Here is a 21,079-nt window from a genome sequence, read left to right on the forward strand (position 1 = left end):
CAACGATATGAGGCTTTACAACTGCAATGTGATTTATTTTTATAACTGTTGTTAATGGTAAGTGAAGGAAATGGGCCTTCTGGTATCTGTTTGGTTTTCTCAGGCTATTATTTCCCTAAGGAAAAAGCTAATTTAGGCTTATTCTCTCTTTCAGAAAAGAGGTGATGATTTTGAAACTGTCTCCTTCTGGCTTTCTAACACATGCCGATTTTTGCACTGTTTGAAGCAGTACAGTGGAGAAGAGGTGAGAAAGCCTTGATCACAAAACCAGCATGCTATACTTTCTCTGACCTTTTTAAGGAAAAAAATTTAAAGCACAAACTAATTAGCCATTTGTTAATTTAGAAACCCGAATTCAGAGGTGGCTTGGAAGTTCATAGCTTTGTTTGGTGTTCATTATTTACAAAACTGACTTGGGAAGTGACACAGTTTCTTCCCTCGGAGAGTTTGTATTATGAGAAAGCACAGCAGAAATAAAATGAGCATTGGTCATTGAATGGTTATCGCACTGAAACTTTTTGTTAAGATGTGAAAATGGGCTTTTCAAGGACTGATGTAGGAATATTGAGCTATTTAAAGAAATTAATCAGTTTTGGCTTGTGTAATACATTAAAGGTGATCAGGGTAAAACATGTCTCTTTAGATTTGTCCATAGATATTTTTGCTTTTGCTTATAGTGATGTGGTCATCAGTTGGTTGATAGACTTCATATTTCAAAACTATGTAATATATTAATAATTATCATTTATTAAGGGCTGCTTAGTATGTATCAGACAGCATTTATTGTACATTATGTTGTTTAATTCTTGTTTAACATCTCAGTGAGGTAGGAATTATAACCCAGTTTTACAGATGAGGAAACTAAATCTCATCACTTTGCCCAAGTGCTCTCAGTCATAAGGAGCTGAGCTAGGATTCTGGGTCTGTCCACCTCCAAGAGCCTCTGTCCATAACCACTGCCCTTCATACCTCCCCATCCTTTGCCGGGAGGGCAGGCAGAGAAGCTGAGCAGTAGTACTTTCTGAGCACCCACAGGCTAGGGGCAGAGGACTGTCCTGGCAGATGATGGGAAATGCAATATGAGCAAGACATGGTCCTTGAGCAGATGGGACTAGCAGAACAGAATCCTCCAGAAGGCCTATTAACTGTCCTTTCAGTCCCCAGTTCTAGACCATGTTGTTAAGTAGGTTGCAGGGAGGCAGATGCTCGAGTGTGGGCAGAATCCATCAAGTAGGCAATTGTCTTTGTCAGGCAGTGCCTGACAGAAGTACCTGCCTGTACAGTTGGCTTTCCATTTTAACAAATACCACCAAAAGATTCCATTCTAAGCTCAGACTGAGAATCATGTGTGGATACAGTAAAATATAGTAAAGAGAATTTTTTTATTTATTCACCAGTCTCTGTAGAAATTGATCAATTTTAAGAAGATTATTTACGTCCTTCCAGTGTAGTATTTATAAATAGGGCTATATTTAATGAACTGAAGTTAAGAGATTACTACTTTAGATAATTTAGTGCTTGGCAGTGAACCAGCTGTTTCATAAGTGAAAACACTCATTAGTTTTTTTTTCAAATCAAGTTCCCCCATCTTGTTTCATTGACATTGCTGGTGGAAAAGCTTAAATGCTAGGTTGCCAAGTTTAGATTATTCAAACGCTAGTAAGAAGTGGAAGGGGAGACGTGATGGAAACAAACACACAGAATTTGAGAAGGAGTATCCTGGCATTTATGTGTAGGTTGGAATGGGAACTCTTTGGAGAAAGGAAAAAATAGCATGAGGATGCCGATCAAATGAGAGAGTTAAACAGGAGACATTTTACTTCATCTGTATCATTAACTCTCCATTATGGCTCTAGGGCTTTATGAAACACAACACATCTCGCCAGAATGAACACTGCCTCACCAATTTTGACCTGGCTGAGTACCGACAGGTGCTAAGTGACTTGGCCATTCAGATCTACCAGCAGCTCGTGCGGGTGTTAGAGAACATCCTTCAGCCAATGATCGGTAAGGCCAGGGCATATTGCTGACATCCAGGTCTGTCTACCTCATGTGCCCGCCAATAGATGACCACCAGTGGCACATGTGTTGGAGCATGTATTCATATGGAGAACATAAAGTAGTAAGACTCAGTCTCAAAATTAGCTGAGGAATCCCAGAACCCCAGCCATGATGAACTGGGGTACCTCAAAATCACTGCTTCCACATGATGGAAATGGCAGTATATAGTTTACTTCCCTAATGTGTAATGCCTCTCTCTTATGATTGGGTCATGCTTTATACCCAGCAGTAGACCTCAGACCTCATCCGGTTTTCAAAAACAGTTTAAACTTTGGTCTAACGTACTACTACACAGAGCTTCCTAGGGACCCATCTAAAATGCAGGAGGCTTGGGAGGGTATGTACTTTGCCTATTAGGCTACAGTAAGAGGGCTGGGAAGGTACCATGGCAACAAGAACAGGTCTCAGACACTCCATGCTGAGTGGAACATCTCATGAGCCCTATGGAATTGTTAAAGGCAATTTGGTTTAAAGTAGCACTTTCTCATTGGATGAGAAACTGGGGTGTGTGTGTGTGTGTGTGTGTGTTTCTATGTATGCGTGACTTCATGTACCTATCTTTATATGTGTGTACTCACTCTGGGTGTGTATTTGTGTATCGTTCTACCTGTATTCCTTTGGAATGTGTAGCAGGTGTGAAATAGGAATTAGAAGGCATGTACAAATTGCAGGCTGCTAATTTTGAATGCACTGAACTTTTTTTTTTAAGTTTTTAAGTTACCAAACTGTATTATTGTCAAGCAAATTATCAACAGCCTCTTAAGGCTACTACCAGTTACCCTTTCTTTCCCCATCTATGTGTTTTCCACATTTCTACAACTTCGTCTCACCTCTGTGGGCTCCTAGTGTCCCATTTTTTATTGCAGGCCCCCCTTTAACCAACTAGAAACATAGAAGGCTGAGGAAGCCATGGGGGATGGCAGTGGTTTCTTCAGCTGACGCCTAAAAGGTCATGAATTTAAAGCAACCTAGGTCAGCAAAAATGCTTGAGGTAACACAGATGCAGAGGTCAGCTTCAGTCCATTCTCTTCTACTTTTGCCTGGTTTCATTGGCTAAATAAGAAATTTTACCTTTAGATGTGCCACTAGCTGCATCTCCCAATGATTTTACAACAACAAATGTTTTGAGTCAGTATGAGGTTCTTTGGAAGCTGCATTTAGCTCTAGGACACATAACAATGAATCAGGAATGGCCCCTGCTCTCAAGGGGGCTTCCAGTCCAGGGAGTGGGCAGCCCAAAACCATCCTAGAGGAGGCATAAGCCAAATGCTGCAAGAGCGTAATAGAGGGAGCAGCAGTGCCCCAGATGAGAAGACTGAGTCCTGGGAGGCTAAGACCAGCCCGAGGTCTCCCTACTGTTGTGGGAAGCTCAGGGCAAGGAAGGGCCCAGCTCTCTAGCCCCACACAACTGCCCTCTCCCAAGTCTTCTCCAAGACCACTGCCTGATCTCCTGCCTTTCTTGCTACTTGATTTGTTTGCCTCTGGGGCTCGATATTACTGGAGAATTTTTTTTTTTTTTTTTTTTGTGGTATGCGGGCCTCTCACTGTTGTGGCCTCTCCCGTTGTGGAGCACAGGCTCCGGACGCACAGGCTCAGCGGCCATGGCTCACGGGCCCAGCCGCTCCGCGGCATGTGGGATCTTCCCGGACCAGGGCACGAACCTGCATCCCCTGCATCAGCAGGCAGACTCTCAACCACTGCTCCACCAGGGAAGCCCTACTGGAGAATTTTTATCTTCTCCCTAACTGCTCCATACATCTCTCTCAAAAACCCTCCCAAGATACCTCACACGTGCTATTACAAGGCTTCATATTTCAGAAAATGGGCCATTAAGAGTTCTTAATTTCATGGTAAATTTTTGAATTTAAGAATTATTACTATTTTTTTGAATTTAAGAATTACTCCTTCATTAAAGTTTAAAATCCAGAAGCCCTTTTATTGAGTTCTTTTTCCCTCTATGTTGATACTCAAATCATTTTCATAAACTGCATGTGTGTATGTCTGTGTCTTTGTGTGTGTGTGTGCACACGCTTCCTTCCAGATCTTCTTTTCTGACACTTGAACTTCTCTTGCAGTCTCCGGAATGCTAGAGCATGAAACCATTCAGGGTGTGTCTGGGGTGAAGCCCACAGGGCTAAGAAAGCGAACCTCCAGCATTGCTGATGAGGGTACCTACACACTGGACTCCATCCTGCGGCAGCTCAACTCTTTCCACTCAGTCATGTGTCAGCACGGCATGGACCCCGAACTGATCAAGCAGGTGGTCAAGCAGATGTTCTACATCGTGGGGGCCGTCACACTGAACAACCTCCTCCTCCGGAAGGACATGTGCTCCTGGAGTAAAGGCATGCAGATCAGGTGAGCGAACGCCAACAGCTGCCATGGCCTTTTCATGCTGCCCAACCGCTTGCTGGGGCTCGTGTGAGGCTAGTGTACCTGATGTCCACTGTCCCCCCCCACCGACTCCCCGCCAGGCGAGCAGCAAGGGCAGACCGAGCACAGAGCTGCTTCCTCTTGTCTGGCTGGACCCTCCACTCTCATTCGTGATTGCTCCTGGCCGTGCCTTGCAACCCACTGCTTGTTAGGAACCTGCTCCATGTGAAGATAACTCGTTATTGTTTTTTTAAAGGGAACTTTATTTATTTTTATTTATTTATTTTTGGCTGTGTTGTGTCTTCGTTGCTGTGGGGGCTATTCTTCGTTGTGGCGCGCGGGCTTCTCATTGTGGTGGATTCTCTTGTGGAGCATGAGCTCTAGGCATGCGGGCTTCAGTAGTTGTGGCATGTGGGCTCAGTAGTTGTGGCTCGCGGGCTCTAGAGCACAGGCTCAGTAGTTGTGGCACGTGGGCTCAGTAGTTGTGGCTTGCGGTCTTTAGAGCGCAGGCTCAGTAGTTGTGACGCACAGGCTTAGTTGCCCCGTGGCCTGTGGGATCTTCCCGGACCAGGGCTCAAACTCGTGTCCCCTGCGTTGGCAGGCGGATTCTTAACCACTACGCCACCAGGAAAGCCCCGATAACTCGTCTGAGGGAGTGGGGAGATGATGAAAACTACATAAAGATGAGATAGCTGCTTCCTCTCCTTTTGTGTGTTTTAATTATACAATAACAAAATATCAAATTATAATGAAGATTGCTAATGTTTGATTGCTCTTATAAATTTATTTTGACAAAATACCTTTTTGTACCTATGGCAACAAGAACATGTCTAATAGATCTTTTACTGATGTTTGAAATACGCCCGTCTCCATTTTAAGATAAGCTGTGCTCAATTTTGTCCAGCTGCTCCTCAGCATAACCTTATTAGCATAATGGAATTTTTTTGTCAAATAATTTATTTTAAAACAGCTAGAAAATTCACCAAGAGGGGGAAAAAGGATTTCTCCTATGAAAGCCTGTAGTTAATCTCAGGAAGCGTTGGCTGTCTTTTCAAATTTTCCATTACTCACATCCACTGTAGGTAGTGGTAAGAAGATAATGCTTTCCACTCAGGTCGTAGAATTTATTTTTCTGCAAGCTCTGTTCATACCTATGAAGCCCCTCTTTGCCTAATTACTAAGTCCTGACTGTGGGTCCATTTATCTCACTCTCATTTGCGAACCACTATCACTTGGTTGGCCACCTCTTAAAACCTCGCCTCTGTGTAGTTTCTATGTCTCTCTTCATATTTGGGGTCTTTGTCTCTTCCCACGGCCCCCACTTACCCTTCTCGCCTTCATCCCTGAGCTCCCTCAGGCCACTACCTCCATCACCCAGACTCTTCCCTAAAGAGGGCCGGAGCACAGGGTCTATGTGGGGATCTTGTTATTATGTCTACTAGCTTGGAGTCTGACTTAAGGAAGAGAGAGTACTTAAAGGATTATCAATTCTCACCTCTCAAGTTGTAAGAAACTATAAAGTGTTTTCTGCTTGGCTCTTTAATAAGGACACAGCCATATTATGTGTTCTATTTTGGTTTTTAGCACATCTTATTTCATAACTTGCTGTAATGGCTACATTTCTATCTCCCATTAAAGAGAATTATAGCCTCTAGAATTATACCTACTCTTAATATAATTATGATTATAAACCTCCTGATGATGTATAGTGATAAATTTTTAAGCACAGCTAATGATTTAAAAAAACAATTTCACTGAAATTCCTGACAAAGCCATGCACAGAAAAATTAAGACATTTATGATAACGTTCAGTAAATTTGCATCACCCCCCTTTTTCTGGCATAGGTACAATGTCAGTCAACTAGAAGAATGGCTGCGTGACAAGAATCTGATGAACAGTGGGGCTAAGGAAACCCTGGAACCTCTCATTCAGGCTGCTCAGCTTTTGCAAGTGAAAAAGAAAACAGATGATGATGCAGAAGCCATTTGTTCCATGTGCAATGCTTTAACTACTGCCCAGGTAAGGCGACTTTCCCGATTATAAAACAAGTTAACATTCATCAACGGTGACATTGGGAAGTAAAGAAGGCTTCTAGCTATTGCTTTTGTCTCTGAGCTGACTTCATCTGTGTCAGAGATGATATATATCAATATTGTAGATCTTGAAGAAGGGAGATTTTACCACAAAGCATATTTTAGTACTAGTCACAGTCCTGAACATTCAACATTCAGTACTTATTTATCCACTCTCTACACTGTTCTATATAATGTTCTAGCCACTAAGATAAAACCATGAACAAAACAAAGTCCCTGTTTTCATGGGGATGTACATTCTACACATTCTATGGAGTTTGTACTCCATAAAAGAATTTTCCATATTATTTAATAATTGAATGATTCTTTAGACTTCTCTATTTTAAGACAAATAATTGTGTTTTTTTAATTGAAATATAGCTGATGTATAATATGATGTTAGTTTCAGGTATACTACACAGTGATTTGACATTTCCATACATTATTAAATGATAACCGTGATAAGTCTAGCAATCATATGTCCCCATACAAAGTTATTACAATATTATTAACCATATTCCTTATATTGTAGATTACATCCACATGCTTTATTTATTTATTTTATAACTGGAGGTTTGTACCTCTTAATCCCCTTCACCTCTTTTAATACCCCATGCCCCTCCCCTCTGGCAACCACCCATTTGTTCTCTGTATCTGTGAGTATATTTTCATTCTTTTGGTTTCTTTGTTTTGTTTTTTGGATTCCACATATAAGTGAGCTCTTATAGTATTTGTCATTGTCTGACTTATTTCACTTAGCATAATGTCTACAAAGTCCATTCATAGTGTTGCAAATGGCAATATTTCATTCTTTTTTATGACTAAGTGATGTGTGTGTGTGTGTGTGTACACCAGTATTCTCTATGCATTTGTCTGTCGACAGACACTTAGATTGCTTCCATATCTTGGCTATTGTAAATAATGCTGCAATGAACAGAGGGGTGCATATATCTTTTCAAACTAGTGTTTTTGTTGTCTTTGGGAAAATACCCAGAAGTGGAATGGCTGGGTTGTATCATAGTTGTATTTTTAATTTTTTGAGCAACCTCCATAGTGGCTGCACCAATTTACATTCCCACCAGCAGTGCACGAGGATCCCCTTTTCTCCACATCCTCACCAACACTTACTATTTATTGTCTTTTTGATAATAGCCATTCTGACTAGTATGAGGTAGTACTTCATTGTGGTTTTGATTCGTATTTCTCTGGTGATTAGTGATGTTGAGCATTTTTTCACGTGCCTGTTGCCCATCAGTATGTCTTCTTTGGAAAAATGTCTGTTGAGTTCCTCTGCCCATTTTTTAATCAGGTCATTTGTTTTTTTGATTTGAGTTATATGAATTCTTTGTATATTTTGGATATTAACCCCTTATTAGATATATTGTTTGCAAATATGTTCTTCCATTCAGTAGGCTGCTTTCTCATTTTGTGGATAATTTCTTTCACTGTGCAAAAGTTTTTTAGTTTGATGTGGTCCCATTTGTTTATTTTTGCTTTTGTTTCTCTTGCCTGAGGAGACAGATCAAAAAAATATTGCTAAGACCAGTGTCAAAAATGTACTGCTTGTGTTTTCTTCTAAGAGTTTAAGGTCCTAAATTTAAGTCCTTAATCCATTTTGAGTTTATTTTTCTAAGTGGTATGAAAAAATGGTCTAGTTTAATTCTTTTGCGTATAGCTGTCCAGTTTTCACAACACCGTTTCCTGAAGAAGCTGTCTTTTCCACATTGTATATTCTTGCCTCCCTTACTGTAGATTAACTGACCGTAAAAGAGTAGGTTTATTTCTGGGTTCTCTTTCCTTTTCCATCAATCTATGTGTCAGTTTTTGTGCCAGTACCATACTGTTTTGATTACTGTAGCTTTTTAGTATGGTTTGAAATCAGGGAGCATGATACCTCTAGCTTTGTATTAGTACTTCTTTCTCAAGATTGCTTTGGCTACTCAGTTTTTGTGTTTCCATACAAATTTTAGAATTATTTGTTCTGTGAAAAATGCTTTTGGTATTTTGATAGAGATTGCATTGAATATGTAGTTGCCTTGGGTAATATGGTCATTTTAACCATATTAATTCTTCCACTTTATGAGCCCGGTACATCTTTCGATTTGTTTATGTCATCTGTACTTTCTTTAATCAATATCTTATAGTTTTCCAAGTTCAGGTCTTTCACTTCCTTGTTTAGATTTATTCCTAGGTATTTTATTCTTTTTGGTGCAATTATAAATGGGATTGTGTTCTGATAATTTATTATTAGTGTATAGAAATGCAAGAGTTGTCTGTATATTAATTTTGTATCCTGAAACTTTACTGAATTCATTTATTGGTTCTAATAGTTTCTTGGTGGCATCTTTAGGATTTTCTATATACAGTTTCCTGTCATCTGCAAACAGTGACAGTTTTACTTCTTCCATTTCAATTTGGATTCCTTTTACTTTTTTTTTCCTGTCTAATTTCTGTGGCTAAGATTTTCAATACCATTTTGAATAAAAGTGGTGAGAATGGGCATCCTTGTTTTGTTAGAGGAAATGCTTTCACCGTTTTACCATGAGTAAGATGTTGACTGTGGGTTTGTCATATATGTGTTTTATTATGTTGAGGTATGTTCCGTCTATACCCACTTTGTTGAGAGTTTTTATCATTAATGGATGTTGAGTTTTGTCAAAAGCTTTTTCTGCATCTATTGAGATGATCATATGATTTTCATTCTTCAGTTTGCTAATGGGGTGTATCACATTGACTGTTTTGTAGTTATTGTAAAATCCTTGCATCCCTGAGATAATTCCCACTTGATCGTGTTGTATGATTCTTTTAATGTTCTGTTAAATTCAATTGGCAAATATTTTGTTGAGGTTTTCTACAACTATGTTCATCAGTGATACTGACCTATAATTTCCTTTTTTGTGGTATTTTTGTCTGGTTTTGGTATCAGGGTGATGTGGACTCGCAGAATGAGTTCAGAAGTTTTCCTTTCTCTTCTGTTCTTTTGGAATAGATTGAGATGGGTAGATTCAGGTGTTAACTCTTATATTTGGCAGAATTCCCCTGTGAAGCCATCTAGTCCTAGATATTTGTCTGTTGGGAGTTTTTTGATTACTGATTTGATTTAATTACTTGTAATTTGTCCATATTTTCTATTTCTTCCTGATTCAGTCTTGGGAGACTGTACATTTCTAGGAACTTATCCATTTCTTCTAGGTTGTCCATTTTATTGGCATATAATTATTCATAATAATGTCTTACGATCGTTTGTATTTCTGTGATGTCAGTTGTAACTTCTCTCTTTCATTTCTGATTTTATGTATTTGGGCCCTCTCTCTTTTTGTCTTGATAAATGTGGCTAATAGTTTATCACTTTTGTTTATCTTTTCAAAGGACCAGCTCTTAGTTTCATTGATTTTTATTCTGTTGTTTTTGTAGTCTCTATTTCATTCATGTCCATTCTGATTTCTTTTCCTTCTACTAACTTTGGATTTTGTTTGTTCTTCTTTTTCTAGTTCCTTTAGGTATAAGGTTAAATTGTTTATTTGAGATTTTTCTTGTTTCTTGACCTAGGCTTTTATCTCTTAAACTTTCCTCTTCCCTCCCTTTTCATATTTCTAGTTGTGGCCTTTTCTTTTCCACTTAGAGAAGTCCCATTAAAAAAATAAAAATATAAACATAAAGCTAGTTTGATGGTGCTGAACTCCTTTAGCTTTTGCTTGTCTGTAAAACTCTTTATCTCTCCTTCAAATATGAATGATAACCTTGCCAGGTAGAATATTCTTGGTTATAGGTTTTTTCCTTTCATTACTTTGAATATATCACCCCACACCCTTCTGGCCTGCAAAATTTCTGCTGAAAAGTCTGCTGATGTTGTTATGGGAGTTCCTTTTCATGTAACTAGCTGCTTTTCTCTTGATGCTTTTAAGATTTTCTCTTTATCTTAAATTTTTGCCATTTTAATTATAATCTGTCTTGGTGTGGACCTCGTTGGGTTGACCTTGTTTGAGACTCTGTGCTTACTGGATCTAGATGTCTGTTTCCTTTCCCAGCTATTATTTCTTCAAATAAGTTCTCTGTCCCTTTCTCTCTGTCTTCTCCTTCTGGAACCCCTACGATGTGAGTATTAGTGCACTTAAGTTGTCCCAGAGGTCTCTTAAACCATCCTCACTTTTTTTTCATTCTTTTTTGTTGTTGTTCAGTTTCAGTGATTTCCACTATTGTCTTCCAGCTCAGCTCACTGATCCATTCCTCTGTATAATTTAGTCTGCTGTTGTATTCTTCAGCTCTTTTGGTTCTTCTTTATATTTTCTAACTCTTTGTTGAAGTTCTCACTATATTCATCCCTTCTTCTCCTGAGTTCACTGAGCATCTTTATAATCATAACCTTGTAGATTGCTCATCTCCACTTCTATTAGTACTTTTTCTGAGGTTATGTCTCGTTCCTTTGTTTGGAACATATTGCTCTGTCTTCTCATTTTGCCCAGTTTGCTGTCTTTTTTCTGTGTATTAAGTAGGTCATATACATTTCCCAATCTTAAAGAAGGAAACATCCTATAGCACTCAGAAGCATGCTGCCCTCTGGTCACCAGAGCTATATGTCTAGGGGTACCCCCTATGTGGGCTGTGTAGGCCCTTCTGTTGTGGCAGGGCTGAACTACTGTTGGCTCAGTGGTGGGTGGGGCTGGCCCCTGGCCTGGTTGGCTGCCCCACCCTGTTTCCTTTGGTTTCTGCTGCCCATTTTTTGGCAGGGCCAGCTTATAGCACGGCTGGTCACAGGGCTCATGGGAGGCCAGGGCTGGTGCTGGCCCATTGGTAGGTAGTTAAGCCCTCAGCACTAATTAGCTAGAGGGAGGATTCCAAAATGGTGCTGAGGGGCAATAACTGATCATTCAGGGAAAGTCTTATTTAGCTGTGCATTGAATTTAAGGAAATGAAAAGATGGGAAGGGCATTTGAGAACAATGGCCACAGCATGAGGCAAGGCATAGGCATAAACATACCCACATTTCTTTTGCCTAGTTATTTCTGTGCTGACTCTTGGATTTTTTAATGTCCATCACTTATCTCAAAACATAGAAATCTTACATAGATTACACATAGAATACATATAGAAAGTAACTAGCTGAATACACAGGACACTGTTAACTATTGTTACTTTGAGAGACTGAGAGCATGCAGGTGGGAGCACTTTTACTTTTCATGTTTTTTCAAATTTATGTTGCTTCTTAAAGTGTAAAATATTATATTAATACATTCTTATTTTAAAAATTCAGCTAATAAAGGTAAATGTGCCTTCAGAACCACTCCCTCTCCCCTCTTGCCCTAACCAAGCCCTGAGTAGAACTGAAAACTGTATGCAGAGATCCTTTTAGTTTTCCAGATAACAGGTACCCAGCATGTATGTATTTGATAATATGCTAAAGACTTTGATCATTTTATTTCTCCCAGATTGTCAAAGTGTTGAATTTGTATACTCCAGTTAACGAGTTTGAAGAAAGAGTCTCTGTGTCATTTATTCGTACTATACAGGTAAGATCTCCCAGGCTTTCTTTTGCTTTGATTCACCAACACAGTCGTTTGAATGGAAATTTTATAATTTATTGAAGGGTAATGCAGTTTTTATTATAATTATTTTATCTCATTTTTATAGTGCATTAACTTTCTTGATAACACCTTATTGGAAAAATGAAGTGATTTTAAAACAAATATAAATATTCTTCATTAGTTGAGGATTTTTGGTAGAATTTTGTCAAAAAAAATCTTTATAGATTCAAAGAATTGATGCTCTGTTTTTTTGTTTTTCTTTTTTTAATCTTCTCAGATGCGTTTACGAGACAGGAAAGACTCTCCTCAGCTGCTCATGGATGCTAAACACATCTTTCCTGTCACCTTTCCTTTTAACCCATCTTCCCTTGCACTAGAAACCATCCAGATTCCAGCCAGCCTGGGCCTGGGATTCATATCACGGGTCTGAAAGTGATATCAAGGAAAATATTGACAATACAATACTTGCCTGAAATAACCCATTATTTCAAGTGAGGTACTGAAAACACATTTTAAAAGAGATAGTACTTATTATCTCCCAAACAAGGGGTTATTGACTGGAACTCCCCCTAGAATACTTTTCATCATCTTGGAAAGAAAGATAGGCTCCTTTGTGCTGTGTTACCTTTTAACAACACTCATCCTTGATCAGTTAGGTATCTGCAGTTGACGTGCAGGTGAATGATGGAAGGAAGGAAAAAAATGTGTCTTCAGCTGCCAGCATTTATTTTAAATCCTTATCACTGCATCTAAATGATATCAAAAACCTAAATTCCAGATATGAATATGAGCTGTTGTTAGAAAGGTACCAATAAGGAACCTCCTGTGTGCTAACCAGAAGAATTGAAAGAAAAATCATCACTGAGTACATATCATACCAGTTTAGGAATCAATTACGTTGCTACTGTCCAACTGGAACAAAGAAATAAACTGGCAATATGTAAAGTAACTGGCCAAGTAGCTCCCTTCTATGTGTCACTATGATGTAGAGATACTAAGAGAATGTTGGTTTGCTATAGAGCATGGAAGTCCGTTTGTACCATAGTTTACTGAGCATTTTAAATTGCTGCTACATACTATGTTCTTTAAAATGTAAGCGATATTCATATTAGGCACTACGATAATAAGCTTCTCTTTTATCAACTCTGTTTACAGTTCAATCAGATCAGTTTTAACTGGATTATGTGCACATAGCTGCAGATTCACCTGCACAAGTAGCAGACACTGGGAAGTCATGTAGTAATATGACACAATGTTTGACATTTAGGGATAGGATTAGGCAAAGTGGCTATTGTTGATGTCCTTTATTCAGGATGTGTTACATTGATGTGCTCATTAATTTTCCCTGGGCACATATCACATCAGGGTACAGTGTTCTGTGAAGTGACCTATTTTTAGTTATCAGATCTGCTTCCTGCAGTGCATATTTTCAACCTTGACAGGTTTTCTTTCTTCTTAATTTATTAAGAATTAATGTCAGTCAATATCTAGAGAGGATTGTCAGAATATTCATGATTTAGGTCTTGAAATCTTAATTATTTTATAAATTATGCAAAAGAAAGTATATAACAAATAATTACGATTCCATTTTTTAGGCTTTGCAACTTCTATAAATGTTCTCAATACCACTAGATACTTTAAAGAGCATCATATTAGAAATACATTGACCTATATAAAAATATAAGGAGATTGCTGAATTTTACAGAGGATTTGGTTTAATAAGACCCAGATTCTATATGTTTTCATTCTGAAATTCTAATTAAACGTAGTCTCCATTTTTCCTACAAATCTTATACAATAAATGTTTCAGGTTGTGCAAAAGCAAATTCTTAGCTTTCTTTAGAAACTTTGGTTCTGAATTACAATCATAGATTTATATAAATTAACTATTAGATGATCTATAAAAAAGACATCTTATTAAAATATGTGCAATATTATAAATGCAAGTAAAACATTTTCAAATCAGTGATAAATATTGCTATTAAAAGATAAATTCTGTCTGTTAACTTATTTGGGCCTCAAATTCCTCATTTATTCAGTGAGAGTGTTAGACAGCTGGTTCTTAAGGTCCCTTCCACATCTGAAGTTCTCTCCTCACCGTACCTGAACCACAGAGAAGTGAGATGCAGGTACTCAGTAAGGTTACCCTCCAATGGAAAGACTAGTGTTTGGTGCCTGTTAATTTTGAGGGATTAATAAAATGTAAAATCACAGGTTTGTGTAGCTGTAATCTTTCTTAAATGTACATGATTTATGTACATGCTTTTTCAAAGTTAATGAGTTTAGGTAGTTTTTATTGAATTGTGCACTGCTGTATTCAGTTTGGATACATTTATTCATTTGCAAAACCAAGAAAAATACTAACTCAATCCTATTTTCCCTGGTTGTCAATGTGGTTTTCAATGAACTGTTGAAACCACGTGGTTAGTACTGAATCTGTCAGAGTCTTAAGAACATAGATGGGACTTGGGTGGGAGAGATGCTCCAAAAAATGCCACCATGATTGTAGGCTCTCCCCCTCAGACCTAGAAATCCTCCCAGGCCCTTTCCCAGCTCAGTCCTGTGTAGCATGTCCCGTACACACCCTGAGTCTTGTCAGGTCTTCAGGATCACACTCTAGCTTCCACTGCCACTGCAGCCCTTTATCTTTCCTGCAGACAGCTCATATCCTGAAGCATGTGTTGTCTGGGCCTTTCTCTCTCTCCTGTCTTCCATCTTCCTGCTGCAAAGTGCTGGAGCCTCTGTTCCACACCTGGGCCAGAGTCTCTCCTGTTCAGGGATGGCCACACAAAGATTATGATATTTCAGGGCTCCAACTTCCTCCAAGGCCTATCTAAAACCCCAGAAGCGGATCTGAATTAATTTCTCTTAGTGGTCTAAAGATCTTTGGTCATAACAGAAATACCTTACAACCAGGGAACCTCAAGTCCTGGTAAGTCATTCTGTGTCCTACTTTCTTGAGGATGCAGGAATATTCTGCTGACTGTGGGTATCCTTGGCCTCTGAGGACTGCTCACCTTTCCCTTTGTCCATCCACACTTTCTCACCCAGCTTCAAACACACCTGCACCAGCCCTCCACTCCGTCCACCCACTCATTTATCTGCTCACTCTGTCCCTTCCTTCAGCCACATCCTGTGTCCCATCGCCTGTCCATTCACCTGCTCTGACTCTTTTGAAGGCTGTGGGTGAAGGCAGTCCTCAGTTGCCCCACTGGCCTGCATGGGGGCTACCCTTCAGGCCACTCTTTGCATGAGTTCTTGCTGTTCTCACTTCTCTGCAGTACGATCTTTAGCATTATCACTAATTTGCTTTTTCATAATTCCTCTATGACATACAATAGGAATTCAAAGAAAGAATTATTTGAGAAAGCAACAGTTCATTGTTTTAATAGCCCCTTCTCAATAGTCTCCTCCCCACTCACTGTACAGAGAAACTCAGCTCACACCTTGGAAAGCAAAGCTGAAAACTTAGAAGCAGTTTCCCTTCTTGTAGCTTTTCTTAGGTTAAGGCTTTGCTCTGCCTGAGAGTAACTATAATGAAGGGGAAAGATGAGTATGGGGTAAACTCCATGAAGTGTAGCTTCATTATTCCTTTGGAAGTTGTGAAAGTGCACCTGACACTTCTTTCATCAATTGCAAAAGTACAACAATATATATTCCAAAGCCAACTGATAGGAGATTTGGGGATTCGGGCCAGTTTGTGTCATTTACTTTATTATTTCCTTCATTTTAATGGATAATTGAGAGTTGTCTCTTTCTGAGTAAGTGATTACGTATAATATAGATCAAATCTTTTAATAACAGTGGCAGAGGCCGTGAAAATATTTTATTAGAATTTCAGTATAGTGATTGTTGTGAGAAATGACTTCCCTGGTAACCCTAGGTAAAAGGGCATCTGGCACCATCCTGAGATGTCCTCATATTCTCTCTCTCTCTCTTTCTCTCTCTCTCTCTCTTTCTTACACACACACACAGAGTCTTCAGTATCTTCAACTATTTAGAATAAAACAGAAAGCAAAATGTCATGTGTGGCCCTTCAGTTCTCCTGGTGAAAGGTAATGTAGAGACAGTACCTTGTGTCTGGCTATGCTTCACTTCAGCCTTTCTCTGTTACCTCATTGTGTCCTCACAGCAGCCCTAGAAGGTAGAAGGGCAGCTACTACAGTCCTTAGCTGATGATAATTTGAGAGAGAGATAAGGGCAGTGACTTGCCTGAGGTCACTCAGCCCTCCAGCTGTGCTGTCTTCCCATATGCAGCAGTGGCACTGAGGGCACATGCAGGGCAGGAGACTTTAGAAAGTCCTGAGGTTCCATTCTGCTTCTCCTGGTACCTGTGGGGTGCCCCAGTCCAGCAAGAGGTGCTCCTTTTCCTTATTAGAGTTGGCAACTGGCATATGGGAGGTGAGGAAATGATGGGTACCAAGTTCTTGGTGCTAATCAGATGGGGTGCCTTGTGGTTTCCTCTTTGTTGTAGTTACCTGCTATAACTAGGTTTGGCTTTTGTAATGAATCAGTGCCCCCCTGGAGGGTACAGTACTCTGTTTTGGTCATTAATTAGTAGCAAGCTCTCCCAGCCTGACAAGAAGCGGTGAGAGCCTCCCAAAAGGAAAGAGGAAGGTCGCTCTCAACACACAGACCTCAGAGTCACTGTCAGAGCCACCAGGGGAGCTGTGCAGCCTGCAGAGAACCTGCAGCTGCAGGCCAAGCCCCTGGGTCCCTTCTGAGGGCTGTCTCCCAGGCAGGCCATACATAAGTCAGTGTGTAGTTGAACATGACGGTGTGTGCATGCTTCCAGTGTTGGATTTGGAGCCAAGAGGTGTGCTGTGTGCATGTGTGTTAGAGAGGCTCAGTGTATGGGTAAGTGCATTGTGATTTCTTCTCAGGCTGTGCTGTGAGGGCCGCCTTAACCCCTGCTCCCTTCCCTCCTAGAGCTGCCTTAAGTTCTCTGGAACTTCTCCTCTGTAAGGGGATGTCTTGCCTGGAAAGGATATCTTGCCCTGTTTCTCAAGGTGTTGTGAGGGTTTGGGTGGGTGCGGCCTCCTTTCTTCCTTCGTTCCCTTTCTGCATGACCCTCCCCTCCTGTTACTTCTCCTTCCTTTCTTTTCTCTCATTTCCAAACAGGTATTAGAACTGTGAGGCAGCAGCAATCTCAGAGCCAATGAAATGTGGTCTGAGAGAGTGTTTCCTGAGGTTAGGGGGCTCTGTGTTACAATTAAGCAAATGAATATATGGAAGAAATATAGAGATAAGTTAGATTCTTGGTAATATTTAAATGGCTTGTTTTCCACTGAACTGACCTGTGCTTAGTAAAGCTAAAAGGTATAACTGTAAAATCTTTCATGGACATTCATTAAAAAAAATTTTGAGAACCCTTTACGCATATCAAAGATGGAGTGAAAATAGGAAAGAGTGCTATAAGTTCTAATTCATTGTATTCAGTATTACCCTAAATTAAGTGAACCTGAGGTTACAGTACATTTCTCAATAGATCAGGAACTGAAAAGCACTATGTAAAATATCTGCCAAAATGCATTTTATACATTTTTTTTTAATTTTATAATTTGGTTTAGCTAAAATGTTCATTAGCTCAATTTAATGGGTGTTATTAGATTCACTAAGATGTCTGAAAATGACTAACATTTCCTTAGTATTGTAATGTTTCTTGAAATATTTGAAAGAAAAAATGTTTTTTGAGTTGAATCTGGTATGTGCAATTCAGTGCTTGGTAGGTCAGTACATTCTCATGGCATTTTTCAGAGTCAGTAGTTTTAAATATTGTCATTATATGTTATAAAAACTTGGTCGACATTTCAGGCTCTCTACATGAGCCATTTAATTTTATCCAACATATGCTGAATTTTTCCTTTAAATGTGGGTATGTGTGTTATAATTTATGATTCCTAGTTATGTATTTTTGTGGAACACTGGAGTTAGGTTGATTTTCATGTGTCCTTGGAAAATTTAAATTGCTCTAACAGTGTTGCACAGAAATGAGCTTATGACATTTGATATATTGTATTTTGATTACTAACTTTAATTGTTAACTTACTGTGAAATGGATATGCCTTTTAACTACAATGACATTGAACATTGCCCATTGCAGTTTTTCAAATGTTTTCCCTTGTTGGATCTGGAAAAGAAATTCTACTCTGATCTACATAGAAAAACATGATATAGTTAATGTTTGAAAAGTTCTTAGGTAAAATAGTCATCCATTAAAAATCAAAAGTAGGGCTTCCCTGGTGGTGCAGTGGTTGAGAGTCCACCTGCCAATGCAGGGGACGCGGGTTTGTGCCCCGGTCCGGGAAGATCCCACATGCCGTGGAGCGGCTGGGCCCGTGAGCCATGGCCGCTGAGCCTGCGCGTCCGGAGCCTGTGCTCCGCAACGGGAGAGGCCACAACAGTGAGAGGCCCGCGTACCGCCAAAAAAACCAAAAAAACAAAAAACAAAAGCAAAAGCACTGAGAAGTGAAACGCATTATCAACCAATACTACTTTTAAACTAAACCTACCCCAGCATATCTCACATGGAATTTTAAAGAATAAGTTAATAATACACCTCATATCAACAAAAGCCTTTGAAACATGGATTTTCACCAGATATCACCTAGTGCTAAGATGAAAACCAAAACAATATCAGATTGACATTTATGCTCTAAATTTGTAGTTGTCTAATGTTGTACTTAGTAAATGTGCATCACTAATGCTGTATTCTCCTAGATATTATAGAAAATTGTTCAAATAAAGATATGGATATAAAGGATTTTTGGTAGTGTCTTATAAATAAACCCACAGCACATACACCAACGTAGATCACATTTGGGACTATAAAACACACCTTTAAAATTTAAAAGAATAGAATTAAACTAGAAATTAGTGACACAAAAATAGCTGGAAAATCCCAGAATACTTGGAGATTAAACAACACACTTCTAAATAACACATGTATCAAAGAAGAAATTGCTAGAGAAATTTTAAAATATTTTGAAGTAAATATAAATGAATATACAGCTTAAAATTTCTGGGACGCAGGGAAAGCAGTACTTAAAGAGAAATGTATAGCATTGAATGCATGTATTAGAAAACAAGAAAGACCTAAAATCAATCTTCTAAGTTTCCACTTTAGGAAACTAAGAAAAGAAGAGAAAATTAAATACAAAGTAAGCAGAAGAAAAGAAATAATAAAAATTAGAGCAGAAATCAATGAAATTGAGGACAGGAAATTAATAGAGAAAATCAATTAAACCAAAAGCTGGTTCTTTTTAAAGATCAATAAAATTGATAAGCCTCTAACCAGGCTTACTAAGAAAAGGAAAGAGATGACATGTAGTAGATTGGTGGTTGCTCAGGGCTGGGAGGAAGAGAGGAAATGAGGGGATAGGGAGCAATAACTAAAGAGCAAGGAGTTTCTTTTTGAGATGATGAAAATGTTTTAAAATTGACTGTGCTGATAGTTTAACATATCTGTGAATATATTAAAAAACACTGAGTTATATACTTTAAATGGGTGAAGTGTATGATATGAGAATTGTATCTCAATAAAACTATTTTTGAGTAAACTTGTGACCTCTAATATGGCAGACTGAAGAGCTCAGCAAATTCTCCCCTCAAAAAAGCAAGGACAGGGGCTTCCCTGGTGGTGCAGTGGTTAAGAATCCACCTGCCAGTGCATGGGACATGGGTTCGAGCCCTGGTCCAGGAAGATCCCACATGCTGCAGAGCAGCTAAGCCCATGTGCCACAACTACTGATCCTGTGCTCTAGAGCCCGTGAGCCACAACTACTGAGCCCAAGTGCTACAACTACTGAAGCCCACGCACTCTAGGGCCCATGCTCTGCAGCAAAGAGAAGCCACTGCAGTGAGAAGCCCGTGCACTTCAACAAAGAGTAGCCCCTGCTCGCCATAACTAGAGAAAGCCCGTGCACAGAAACGAAGACCCAATGCAGCCAAAAATAAGTAAATAAATAAATTTATTAAAAAAAAAACCAAGGAGATGAAAGACCCATATGCTGAAAACTATAAAACATTGATAAAGGAAATTGAAGATGATTCAAAGAAATGGAAAGATATCCCATGCTCTTGGGTTGGAAGAATTAATATTGTTAAAATGGCCATACTATCCAGAGCAATCTACAGACTTAGATAGCAATCCCTATCAAAATACTTATGACATTTTTCAAAGAACTAGGACAAATAATCCTAAAGTTTATATGGAACCACGAAGACCCAGAACTGCCAAAGCAATCCTGAGGAAAAAGAACAAACCTGGAAGCATAACCCTCCCAGACTTCAGACAATACTACAAAGCTACAGTAATCAAAACAGTGTGGCACTGGCACAAAAACAGATATATAGCTCAGTGGAACAGAATAGAAGGCCCAGAAATAAACCCACACACCTACCTACAAAAAAGGGGGCAAGAACATACAATGGAGAAAAGAGCCTCTTCAACAAGTGGTATTGGGAAAGCTGGACAGCTACATGTAAATCAATGAAATTAGAACACTCTCTCACACCATATGCAAAAATAAACTCCAAATGGTTTAAAGACCTAAATATAAGACATGACACCATAAAACTCCCAGAAGAGAACATAGGCAAAACATCCTTGGACATAAATCATAGCAAAATTTTCTTAGCTCAGTTTCCCAAGGCAAAAGAAATAAAAGCAAAAATAAATGGGGCCTAATCAGACTTGAAAGCTTTTTCATAGCAAAGGAAACCATCATCAAAACAAAAAGGCACCTATGGAATGGGACAAAATATTTGCAAATGCTATAACCAACAAGGGGTTAATATCTAAAATATACAAGCAGCTCACATAACTCAATACCGAAAAAACAATCCACTTAAAAATGGGCAGAAGGGGGGAGCTTCAAGATGGCGGAAGAATAAGACACAGAGATCACCTTCCTCCTGACAGATAAATCAGAAATACATCTACATGTGGAACAATTCCTACAGAACACCTACTGAATGCTGGCAGAAGACCTCAGACCTCCCAAAAGGCAAGAAACTCCCCCACGTACCTGGGTAGGGCAAAAGAAAAA

General features: G+C 39.2%; 1 protein-coding gene across 4 annotated transcripts in view; it reads left to right on the forward strand.

Moving 5' to 3' along the window:
* The window catches only part of MYO5A (myosin VA), a 181,425-nt gene extending 168,451 nt beyond the window's left edge, over positions 1-12,974 (forward strand). For all 4 annotated transcript variants that reach the window (XM_022579515.3, XM_022579518.3, XM_089907184.1 and 1 more), the window contains 6 exons: positions 155-244; positions 1,857-2,007; positions 4,137-4,419; positions 6,280-6,454; positions 11,934-12,014; positions 12,307-12,974. In XM_022579515.3, coding sequence (XP_022435223.2) covers positions 155-244; positions 1,857-2,007; positions 4,137-4,419; positions 6,280-6,454; positions 11,934-12,014; positions 12,307-12,459 — 933 coding nt within the window. In that variant the 3' untranslated portion in view covers positions 12,460-12,974. The remainder of the gene's footprint in view (positions 1-154; positions 245-1,856; positions 2,008-4,136; positions 4,420-6,279; positions 6,455-11,933; positions 12,015-12,306) is intronic.
* The last annotated feature ends 8,105 nt before the right edge of the window (positions 12,975-21,079 follow it).

This window comes from Delphinapterus leucas, chromosome 2 (assembly GCF_059928025.1).
Source record: "Delphinapterus leucas isolate spDelLeu-1000000601 "Yukka" chromosome 2, BTC_Dleu_Yukka2, whole genome shotgun sequence".
Taxonomy (NCBI): domain Eukaryota; kingdom Metazoa; phylum Chordata; class Mammalia; order Artiodactyla; family Monodontidae; genus Delphinapterus; species Delphinapterus leucas.